This window comes from Podarcis bocagei (genome assembly GCF_964188305.1).
Source record: "Podarcis bocagei genome assembly, chromosome: 4".
Classification (NCBI taxonomy): Eukaryota; Metazoa; Chordata; class Lepidosauria; order Squamata; family Lacertidae; genus Podarcis; species Podarcis bocagei.
This window is the reverse complement of record NC_138128.1, coordinates 11,960,813-11,973,318: the sequence shown is the minus strand read 5'-3', so window position 1 is coordinate 11,973,318 and position 12,506 is coordinate 11,960,813. Positions and strand designations below refer to the sequence as shown.

Genomic DNA, 12,506 nt, shown 5'->3' with positions numbered 1-12,506 from the left:
GAAGAGGCAGGAGAGACAAGCTTCGTTGCAGGTGGGGCACATTTGTGTTGCTGCAGATGCACCGTGGCTTTTCTTCTCTCTGCGCTCCTCCCAAAGGACATTTCAGAGTGGACAAATGTAATTTAAGGACATGAGGTTTCAATTTACAACAGCGGAGATGGGGAACCTCAAGCCCAGTCCTCGGTCTGGCCCTTACAACTCTCCCCAGGTCATTCCCCTCAATGGCTCTCCTCGCATGTTTCTTGCCTGGCTGGAATGAGCCCTTGAATCGTGATGTCTCTTGCTAGCCAGGCTGGAGATGTTTAGAGATTAGAAATCTCTCATCTTGGCCTCAGTGGGATGCAATTTTCTCTGCCCTTTTTGGCCTGTGGAGCCACCTAACACTGGCATGCGGCCCCTGGAAGATTCCCCACATGGAATGTGGCCCTTAGGTAGAAGGTTCATTGCTCCAGTTATACAGCACGCTGGCTTGAAACCTGACTTTAGCAGACACTTTTTTTAAAAAAGGCAAAAAAGAAAAATGAACCCCTGGTTTCTCTTCCCATCGTTTAACTCTTGACGTTTTACAGCAGTTAAAAAAGAAAAGTTAATTTGATCATGTGAGAATCTCAGGGATCAGAACTGCTGGATCAGAAAGACTGGCATTAACAGGGATTTCATGTTCTCCTGCTTTGCCAGTGCCTCTTCACCACAAGCACCCCGTGGTTGATAAGAGGCTTTTCTTCTCCTGTGTCAAACTGACTTTTTTTGTGTGCACTTTCCTCACAGCAGCCAACCTGCCAATATTCCATGACCCACTCATCCACGTTTGACCACACTTGTGGCAGCTCCCTCAACACCCTGAAGTGCACGTGCATGACAGCACTATTTAAATTCATGATTTCCCTCTTGGTGCATTTGAGCATAGCTAGCCACTTACACAAACTGCATTGATGTCAGACACGTGCCCTGTGAAAGACTGCCTGCACATTCCGTCTCGAATATCCCAGAGCTTGGATGACGCGTCACAGGCACCCGAAACAAAGGTGCTCATGTCTGGGCTTAGAGAGAGACTCATTACATCACCAGTATGCCCAGTAAAAGCAGTAGTCTGCTGGCCAGTCTCAATGTCCCAAAGAGCACTATGAGCAAAAGAAAAACATTTGAACACAGAAGGTTAAAACACGCAGTCCCGACAGTTCAAGGCATGTCACGAAAGAAAACCCAAGAAACTCACCAGGTGGTATCTCCTGAGCTTGTGACTATTTGGTTGTCATCTAGAAAGCGACAACAAGACAAATACCCTAGAAATGCGAAACAGGAAACATGTCAGAGGCAAAATCTATCACTTAAGAAGAGATCCAAAATGCAGATTGTGTGCGTTATGTAACTGAAATCCAGTGCCCTGAAAGTTTCAGCTTTTATTCATTTAAATTATTTTCAACCCTCAAGGCTGCAAAGGTTTGGTGTTAGGTGGGCATCTCAGGAGCTGGGAAGAAGCTGCACAGATAAGTAGATGAGTAATTCTTCTCCAAATGAAGGGTGGTGTATAAATTCTAATTCTAATAACAACAGCGCAGCAGCACCTAGGCCATATTGAGTCATACAATGGAATACGCTTCCAGGTGCCAACCTTAAATCTCCTATTCAGCTTCAGGCATAAAACGTCTCTCTGTCAGCAACCATGCCTTAATTCACAAGGAGTCAGCACAGTGGGAGAGAACACTGCTCTCTGCCACTCCAGATTTGGCTGCAGCCTCTCCTCAGTCCAGCTGTAGGCAGGCCGCTGGAGCAGGGACAGAGCATGGAAATATTGCAAGATAGAAATATTTTTTTTTAAATAGTGTGGCTCCCCAAAGGGGTTATCCTCAAAGGAATACAGCCCTAAATATAAAAGAGGTTCCCCACCCAACTTAAAACAGCCAGCCAAATGTCTCATAGAAAATATTTGGGAAGCATGCTGTTGTTGTTGTTTTATATATACAGTGGTGCTCCGCAAGACGAATGCCTCGCAAGATGGTTTTCCATTTTTGAGCTGCTTCGCAAGACGATTTTTCCTATGGGCTTGCTTTGTAAGACGAAAACGTCTTGCGAGTGTTCCGATTTTTTTTCACTCCCCCCCCTTTTTCTAAGCTGCTAATAGCCTTTTAGCCGCTAATCCGCTAAGCCTTTAATAGCCTCTAAGCCTTTAATAGCCGCTAAGCTGCTAATAGGGTTGCTTCGCAAGACGAAAAAACCACTAGACAAAGAGACTCACGGAACGGATTAATTTCGTCTTGCGAGGCACCATGGTGTGTGTGTGTGTGTGTGTGTGTGTGTGTGTGTGTGTGTATATATATATATGTAGGTTTTGGTGTCTTCGGGTGTCTTCCCGTGTAAGAGTTGGGGTGTCTAGGCGACGTTTCGACGAGGTCTCACTCGTCATCTTCAGGCTGGTGCTTTCGGCTTCTTGTTACTGGAACAGAGCAGGATCTCAGTGTTTGAGTTCCTATAAATACTGTGGGGGGGTGTGGTGTATAGCCTCCAACGTTCTGGGCAGAGAGGAAGTTCCCAGGTTAGTGTGCCTTTTCTTCTTTTGTTCATTAATTACTTGAGGGATATCTTGAGAGATTTCTTGAGTGATATTCTGAGTACCACTTAGGAGGGTCATTAGGTGTGGATTAGTTGCTAAAGCTTTCGTGTCTTGACCTCTTGAGCTTGTGAAGAGTTTTTCTGAGAAGATGGCTGTACTGCACTTAGTTGTGCTCTCTTCACAAGCTCAAGAGGTCAAGACACGAAAGCTTTAGCAACTAATTCACACCTAATGACCCTCCTAAATGGTACTCAGAATATCACTCAAGAAATCTCTCAAGATATCCCTCAAGTAATTAATGAACAAAAGAAGAAAAGGCACACTAACCTGGGAACTTCCTCTCTGCCCAGAACGTTGGAGGCTATACACCACACCCCCCCCACAGTATTTATAGGAACTCAAACACTGAGATCCTGCTCTGTTCCAGTAACAAGAAGCCGAAAGCACCAGCCTGAAGATGACGAGTGAGACCTCGTCGAAACGTCGCCTAGACACCCCAACTCTTACACGGGAAGACACCCGAAGACACCAAAACCTACATTCCTGTACCCGTGAAAATCTACGAAAGCAAATATATATATATATATATATATATATATATATATATATATATATATATATATATATATAATGCTCAACCAACAGATGTTTAACTGTCAGGGTGCCCAACAAAGCCATAGGGCCTTCCACTTTCAGCTGTCCACTGCCCAGTGCAATCACATCTCTGCTGAGCAGGAATTCCCAAGGCCAGACTGTGTAACTCTCAACACACTTCACTTGGAACAGTAAAATCATACATCTCAAACTATGTGCACATGTTGACATGTTTGCTTAAATGCACTCAGGTTGCAGTTTCACCCCTTCTTGACTCTTACCTTTTGACACCTTCACACAGAATTTGGACTAAGAACAATGGCTGCTCATTTGCAAGCAATTAGCAGAAATTTCAAGTCTCTCTCCCCCACCCTCCAAACTCTTTTATGGCCACTATAGTAGAGCACCGAGGACAGACCAGGTTGGACCAACCCGCAGGCTTGCAGGAGCTACTTTTTTAAAAAAACCAACAACCCTCAGATTCAGAAACTTGGAGCCAGGATGGACATAAACTTGGACTTGAAAAATAGGGTGCCTTTATTTTCAGTACCACAACAAAGTAGTACACAGTCCTTACTGAGAAATTCACCAGTTGATCACCCTTCCATATGCCCACGGAATACAGCATTGGGTTTGGACAGAAGAACCTTAGGCCACAACTTGCGCAATCAAATTCTGGTTTAAAGCCTGGCTTGTTGGGAAGCTATTCGTCATAGCTCCCCAGTTTGCATTTAATGGGAAGCTGCAATGAACTGTGGCTTCCTGGTTGGTTGTGCCACTGGTGCAAAGGGAGAAGCGAAGCTGCAGCAAAAGGGTTGTGTGTGAATGAAGTCATGACACTGGCTGATAAGACACATTAGCTCAGCAACTGGGAAATGTATTTTTTTCTGGGGGGAGGGGGGGTTGGCATTGAAAGTAGACAGGATGGAAGATGACCGGTTGTAGCAGAACAGTTTCTGCCACAACAACTATATCTAGTTACATGTTTCACTTTCGACTCCTCTGCTTTTAGGGAATTACAGAAGTTCAAATAAAGTCACCATTTAGGGAATTGCAGAAGTTCAAATAAAGTCACCATTTCATCGAAACAAATAGAAACAGAAGCCTGCTGACCAGTATGTCCGGGTAGTTCTCTGCTCACTCGTACATTGCCCTCTCGTGTCTTCAGGTTGTATATGGAGCAGATGTTGTCCAATCCACCACAGGCGACGTAATTGCCAGATGGGGCGTATGCACAGGTCATGACCCAGGAAGATCTTAAAGGAATGGCATGCATCTTCAGGGCGGAAGGGAGGGGAAAAAACACAGTTAGAAGGGGAAAGTTGCCCCCTGTGCATGAATAAACGTCTTCCAGAACCATACACAGGCTTCGCAAGGGTTGCCTGAACTACCACTGCCACACTGAGAGATACTGTTCATTCACAGAGCCTGTTCTCCAGATGAAGAACCAAGATTTCATGGCGAATACTGAGAGAACAACATTACGAAGTGAGGGAATATATATATGTTCTCAAATTGCAACTTCCCCAATTTTACTTGGATTTTCGTAAGGTCAGAACATTTTAAACAGGTGTTATGATGTTCCCCTCAACAAGAAGCAAGCATCTCAGCAGGCTGCTCAATCGCTGGGTCATCAAAAAGAAGTCAGTCAGTATTTTTATTTCTCTGAGTCATTATTAATATTTTATTTACTAACTAGCGTTACATACTCCTGTGACACATTGACAGAGTATAGCATCACAATTAAAACACATGGCACAGAACAGTCTAAAAGACAAACTGCTTTGTGTACACCTCTTTTGAGGTTGGATTGTGGCTGGGGTGTTTGTTTGGTTTTTACAGTCAGGCGGCATATAAATTTTACGAAATCGATAAAATTTAAAATACAAGCAGGAGTGTTTTCAGACATTGTAAGCGAGTTTTAAAACAGGAGTCAATACACTTTGCCCAAACACTGAAAGCATTTGGCTCTGCTTTAGATTATGTTCCAATGTCTCCTACGTTTTCCTCAATTTACTGATAGCCTTCAGTAACCTGCCCTGTGGCATAACATAAAGGTAAAGGTAAAGGGACCCCTGACCATTAGGTCCAATTGCGGACGACTCTGGGCGCTTATCTCGCTTTATTGGCCAAGGGAGCCGGTGTACAGCTTCCAGGTCATGTGGCCAGCATGACTAAGTCGCTTCTGGCGAATCAGAGCAGCACAAGGAAACGCCGTTTACCTTCCTGCTGGAGCGGTACCTATTTATCTACTTGCACTTTGACGTGCTTTCGAACTGCTAGGTTGGCAGGAGCAGGGACCGAGCAACGGGAGCTCACCCCGTCGCAGGGATTCGAACCGCCGACCTTCTAATCGGCAAGTCCTAGCTCTGTGGTTTAACCCACAGTGCCACCCGCGTCCCTGTGGCATAACATATTGTATTATTATTATTATTATTATTATTATTATTATTATTATTATTATTATTAAATTCATTAACTAAGCACTTTCCCTAAGTCCTCCAAGCAAGCATGGAGAAAAGTGGATAGATCTGCCAAGTTCTGCTTGCCAAATTACAGCTACCCCTACTGCCCAACCCAGAAGTGTGTGGTTCCCAGGCTTCCCCTTTCTCAAAGAGCAGGATGCTGCCCTTGACCTTGTGCTACACCTCTGAAGTGCAGCATGAGGTTTGGGGTGGGGGAGAGAAGTGCCTGCTCTCTTTCCAGCTCTAAGCTTGGAGCTGAAGATTGGGGGTGGGCAGAAAATGGGCCTGCCCCCCAATAACTCAATGTATGCCATGGGGAAGAGAGGTCTGCTTCTGCACTCCATGGGTACTACAAATAACCCTCAAGCAGAGTGGCGAGTCCAAACACTTCTGCCACATTTCCAGCTCAGCACTGAAAGCTGCGGGGAGGAAGAGGTGACTCTGTCTGTAACTCCAAGCTCATATTGCTCACCAGAGCACGGCTTTCTGGCTTCCCTCTGGCCATAGCAAACTGAACGAGTCCAAGTTTTTCAAACCTGGGATTTTTATGGTCCCAAGCAAGTCCAGAAGCAAACAGAGACCTCACTGGGAATCAGAGGCAGCTGATTTTGCCGGCCACTAAACAGATGCACAGATAGTCCAAGATAAATCTTCTGCTTTCTCATAGGGTAAATTTAAGAACTGGGCATATTTCAAAAAGCACCACCTTTTCAAATTGCAATGCAGCTCCTTTATATCAAAGAAACCTGCCATTCCGAAAAGATACCTGTAACCCCACATCAATAGATGACGCCCCCCCCCCCAGAAATAGACAGGAGACCCAACAGTGTTTTCCCCAAGCAAGTGAGCCGCTGTTGTTAAGAGCAATGAGATGGAAGAGTCAATGAGAGGCTTGAGTAAGTAAGTTTAAAAAATAACAATAAACGAAAGCAGAGTTAGAATTCTTGGAGGGTGGAGAAAATAAAAAGCAAGAGTCAATAGAGGGGGGAAACAGAAAAAGTAGTACTTCAGGTAGAGAACAAAAAGAAAATAAAAATAGCAGTGGAAACAAAAAAGCAAGCCCACCAGCAATAGGCACATAAAAAAATATGCCAAAACGGATTACTTTTTTAAAAAACAAAAACTCTACCTTGTTTGTTGTGTAACTATCCCAAATAATTAATTTTCCATCTTGGGAAGCGCTCACTAGTAGCCTAAAGATAACCACAAAACACACATACACACACAAAAAAGACATTATCAAGTTAACTTTGTGCCTCCTTTGCTAGGTTTCAAATTTGGTAAGTGTCACGTGCATGCATCCAGCCGTTCACCAAGACCCTGATTTTGCCTTTTCCTCTTGCAAGACGCATGGCTTTGACGCATCAGCAGAGGACGTCTAGGCAACATGTTGCAAAGTCAATCGTGCTTTACTTTTACTGAACTCTAAACAAATGCCCGACATTCTAGCAGGGGTGGAGAGATGGGCAGAAAGGGTTCCTGTATACTGTTATCTCCCCTTAAGAGCAGGCCTGAGGACCCAGGGTCAGGTATGGCAGGTTCCCCAAGTGTAATGCCAGCTGTTCGTTTACGTAGAGGGAAAGGAAATATGTGTTCTCCAGACAGCTTTCAGGTAGGGAAAACTTAGCCTACCCTCCCTATGATGATGGCAATTTCTTGGTCATGGAGGAATTAAAGGTGCAGGTATTGCATACCCCGAACAGTCTTGCTGATTGCAGCCTTATTAATTTTGGCATGTGGGCTTCCATAGAAACAATTAAAACCACTTCTACCTGTGTAACTTTTCCATCCCTTTTCTTGATGCAAGAGACAGAAAGAACTCTGGAACCAAAATATATATTGTTTAACCGCTAAAGGAGTTTCCAAGATTGTATGGCTTACTGAGGACAAGCAGGTTAAATGCTTGCATCTGTTTTTAAGTATTTTTTTAAAAAAACTTTTTTTTTCAGTAGTATTTTCTTCTGGTACTTCTATATATTCAAATCTAGTATTTTATGAAGCTTGTCCATAGCATAGCTAAGCCTCCCTACCAAATGACTGGGCCTTTAAGGGGGATCAAGGGCTCTGAGCATGTAAATGTTTTGTTGCTGTTTGCTGTGCTTAATTTATGAATATATTTATAGCATGTAGGTGCTCATGTGGGGCTGTAGAGTGCACACGGCTTTCCCCCAACAATGGCAAGAATCCTCCGACATGCACATCAGCTCTCTGTACAAACCTTGAATCGGATCCCCAATGCATGGCATATATTTTAGCTAGATGGCCTCTCAAGGTACGTCTTGTGCGCATCTGGATTCGGCCCACCGAGTCAAGGCTTGTGGTGATCTGGGCAGGAAAGGAGAAGAACATGCATTACTCCAAGCCTTCTCCTGGGCAGAGTAAGACTACAGAACATCTAAATACCCAGGACACTTTCACAGGTGAATCTTACAGCAGCATTTCCTTATTCGGAAAGGGACAGACCAACTGAGATCTGGCATCAACGTTATCAGGCTCCAGCTTCCAGACTGAATCTCTACCTGGAAACTCAGCATGTTGTAGAAGATTTCTGGTGCATGTTTTAGGAGGCACTGCAGCAGATAGCTCCCAGAGTAAATATCTCATGTGTGAAGGAGCCCAAGTCTATAACCAGGAGGTACCAGGGCTTCTGATAATGAAGTAACCATTTAACGAGCATTATGCAATTAAGTAATAGACCCATTCCACAGTAACTCACTTTAATCAAGCCTGGTTGAAATCAAGTGAATGGGTTTTACACGGAAGTTATTACTTTATTAGCAGCCGAAACTTCATCCATTTCGTTTATGAATTGAGGCATCTCAAAGCAATTTAAAACTTATATAGAACAGTTTCATATATAAAAATTACGCACACACACACCAGTTTAAAAGCAGCAGCAGCAGATGATACATAAAACCAATTCCAATCCACTACAGATATCAGCTGGGATAAATATATCCATTTGTTGAAAGTGCAATATATTTAGCAGACACTGAAAATGCAACAGATAAGCTTCCAGTCTGATATATATTGTGGGGAGCTTCAAAGGGCAGGTGCTTCCACAGGAAAGGCCCAATTTTGACATCGTACAAATGGATCTTCTGAAACGACGGTAGCTGCACGATGCCCTTGGAGTTTAATGAGTATGTACTGGGTAAGGTAATATTTCAAGTTCCCCATGGATTGCATGAACTATACAAGGTGCATAGTTATTATTCGTCCACGTGAATAAAAATGAACTACTACTTGACTTTGTGTCCTAAACCTTTTAGCTACAGCAATATCCCCTCCCTTGAAATGCCCCACAGAAATTTCCCCACAGGCAAGAATGAACGTCTTTGTCTTTTAGTTTATCTGGTTGTTTTATGTTTCTGATACTGATTTTATTTCACCCTGTTTATTTTATCGCAGTTAGCTGACTAGGGGGCTTCAGTCGGCAAGGTAAAATATTTGTTTAAAACACGCATACATACCTGAGCAAGAGTTGTGTCACTACACGCTTTTCTAGCATCCTTTAAAATAAAACAAACAAATATCAATCTACGCAGAAGAAATTGGAATTTGAAGAACAGTGTTATCATGGAGCTTGATTCTAGCTTCCTCCTTCTTGGCACAGTTAGCTTTCTATACACAGTGAGTTTTATCCTTGAAATGTGTGCTCAAACATGTCAAACACTACCTGAAGCTTAAAGTAGCTCAGTCCTGTAGTGCAGTCAAAATCCTGCACGACAGCAAGCTTTCTTTCTCAGTTGATGACAAGTGTGAAAAGAGATTATACTACCACACATTGCCTTGCTCAGCCTGACCCCTTAATCTCAGCCTTCAATCCTGAACCCATCATGGGCGATAATGGAACTCGGAATCAGGGTATAAACACTAGCTGTTTGTTCTTAGCCTGTGTTAGAGCATCACAGCCACAGGGGGGAAAGCTCACACATGCACCCGTTGACTCTGAATCCGTCACAGGAGCTGAGCCAGACAGCTCTGGAAACCTCTCAGGAATGAATGCTGATTTCATTCACACATGCAGTGAGGAGACCCTAAGGAGGCGCAGCACTGTATCCCAAGAGCTTTTAAAATACAGCACCAGCCCCCCCATTGGCGCTTTGCCCACCAGGTGAAGAACTCACGGAGGAAAAGGTGTTGGGAAGGGAAAGGAGGCAAACTCCAATTTTTCTCCTCAAGATGTTCACGGATCCCAACTTATTTAGCATCAAAAAAGAAACTCCTTACTCTGATTTGATTCCGGAGTTGTTCCGCCTCCTGCCGCAACTGCTCCAGTTCACTCATTCTCCTGAATGACTCTCTTTCCCACCTTCACTGTACTTTTGAAGAAGATGTCTGCCAACAAAGAGGGAGGAAATAAAGAAAATAATACCTTCTTCACCTCCCAACACATCACAAGAGACAAAAATACAACTTACTGAATTGACTGAAGTTTTTTATTAGTGCCCTTCATCCCTTTCATCACCTCTACTCGGAATACAATACCACCACAACATTTGGCATTCATCAAATACATTTCAGGTGCATCATGTTTTGCACACATTGTCTCGGTAATCCTTACAGCAGCCCCGAACAAGGAAATCTGGATTGCCCTCCTGTTGCAGAAGGGAAGGTTGGGTGGGCTGGGGAAGTGGAAGAAAAGAATATTGGTCTGCCCAAGGCCACCCTGCAAGTTCAGGGCCAAGATGCCATTTCAGCTAGGGAATCCCTTGCTCATAAACCTCAGTAAGGGAAAGACAAAGATGATGGGAAAGATACAAGCATTTCTCCTTCCTCGGTTCTAATGCACAAGACACAGGGCAGGTGCAACACAGTCAAATAAGGCAGCCATGCATTCTCAACAGGAAACAAGCAGAGATACTGGAAGCCCAAGGATAGCATTTTGGCCACAGGAGCAGTATTTTTGCCCAATGAGTCCTTTCTTAGCAGGCTTAAAATACAAGTAACTCGTTGCCCCCAAAGAGGGCTTTTGATGGCATTTCACATTTTGTGTTCTTAACAAGCAGCACAACATAACTTTTATTTCATTCTCTTTATATTATTTATATGTATCACGGATATCTCTGGAAACAGTAAATTGATGCGGCTCAAAGCTTTCAAAAGATGCTTCAGCCTCATTAGGCACCGAGGTGAAAATTTAATTACCTTAAAAGCAGCTCTTTATTCACTTAACAATGCCATATTGCAGTGAATGCATTAGCTCCTTGAACGTGGAGAGATCTTTCCCAGGAAGGGAGGGAGCAAAGGGATGAAGTCAGATTCACAAACATATCCACATGACATACACTGAAAAATAATGTATCTTGTGCTTCCTGAAAAGCACAAAATATAAAATACTTCCACACCCAATTCTTGTTTAAGGGATGCAAGGCCACACTTTGCAGCATAATGGAAAAAGTTCCCATTAAAAGGTCTGAACAAAGTGAGCACAACTCCAAGCTTTCAGTCTATGTCATCCTCAGCAATGATGATTCCAGTTACAGATAGGTAGCCGTGTTGGTCTGCCATAGTCAAAATAACAAAATTCCTTCCAGTAGCACCTTAAAGACCAACTAAGTTAGTTCTTGGTATGAGCTTTCGTGTGCATGCACACGAAAGCTCATACCAAGAACTAACTTAGTTGGTCTTTAAGGTGCTACTGGAAGGAATTTTGTTATTTCAGCAATGATGAGTGTGGTAGAACTCAATTCATACTATTATCTACCCCAACCTATTGAAAGTAGCTCTTTGCTCTTCTAATGACTTCCTTGAGTTTCAGACGTGTGCCCAGGAAAGAGAGGAAGCAAAATTTTAATGTGCATATTGTGAAATGGAGGAAACCAAGATCATCCTGTGTTTTCTGCCATCATGTGGAGTTGTAGAATATATACATCCTGTGTTTAATAGGGATCGCCCTGTCAATGGTGGTTTACATGTACAGTGGTACCTCGGGTTAAGTACTTAATTTGTTCCGGAGGTTCGTACTTAACCTGAAACTGTTCTTAACCTGAAGCACCACTTTAGCTAATGGGACCTCCTGCTGCTGCCGTACTGCCGGAGCACAATTTCTGTTCTCATCCTGAAGCAAAGTTCTTAACCTGAAGCACTATTTCTGGGTTAGCGGAGTCTGTAACCTGAAGCGTATGTAACCCGAGGTACCACTGTATAGCACATAAAATACAAATATGAATGAGAAACATCCGTTTACAAAACTTTAACTCTATCGGTAATAAAAATTCAAATTTTCATACCATTATCTCACTACAGTTGTGGCTAGTCAGGTGCTTCTGAGAAGACCATGAGCAGGGATGAAGGCAAGAGCTATTTCCTGCAGTCATAGGGCGCTTATGAATATTAGTTAGGGGGCATGAGAACATGGAGGTTCCTTTAGGTCATCCTTATTGACAATGACAGACCCATCCTTCATGAATGTGTCAATCCCTTTTTAAAAGGCATCACCACACCTTGCAACAACCAAGCTACATATGCAATTATGTATTGCATATTATTATATTTTGCCTGCCCTTAGTGTATATGAGAACGGAAGAAAACATTTGTCTGTATCCAGTTTCTCCATACCAATGTACCATTTTAGGAACCCTATCAAGTCCTCCCTTAATTGTCCTATCTTTTGGACTTAACCCTGCTTTTTAAAAATCTGTTTAGTTTCAGCAAAGACACTATTACTCTAATTTCAAATTAAAATGGGGCAGGGGGAAGCAACTTAGGTTACATTAAAAAAATATTCTTAAAGATGTGTTTTTATCCTCCCCCAACTCAAAATGACCAAACAGTCCAAAGAAAGTGGTTGAATGTTTCACCAAAAGGTAGGCATATTAAAGCCCAGACAAGAATCAGGCTTAAATCAGCCTTCATTCACACACAAACACACAATACTTACCCTAAAATGG

General features: G+C 43.1%; 1 protein-coding gene across 2 annotated transcripts in view; it reads right to left on the bottom strand.

Moving 5' to 3' along the window:
* The window catches only part of GNB4 (G protein subunit beta 4), a 40,315-nt gene that overhangs the window by 7,462 nt on the left and 20,347 nt on the right, over positions 1-12,506 (bottom strand). For both annotated transcript variants that reach the window (XM_081190592.1, XM_081190593.1), the window contains exons 2-8: positions 9,844-9,951; positions 9,084-9,122; positions 7,829-7,935; positions 6,740-6,803; positions 4,259-4,421; positions 1,217-1,283; positions 920-1,121 (exon numbers count right to left, since the gene is read on the bottom strand). In XM_081190592.1, the coding sequence (XP_081046718.1) occupies positions 920-1,121; positions 1,217-1,283; positions 4,259-4,421; positions 6,740-6,803; positions 7,829-7,935; positions 9,084-9,122; positions 9,844-9,900 (699 nt within the window). In that variant the 5' untranslated portion in view covers positions 9,901-9,951. The remainder of the gene's footprint in view (positions 1-919; positions 1,122-1,216; positions 1,284-4,258; positions 4,422-6,739; positions 6,804-7,828; positions 7,936-9,083; positions 9,123-9,843; positions 9,952-12,506) is intronic.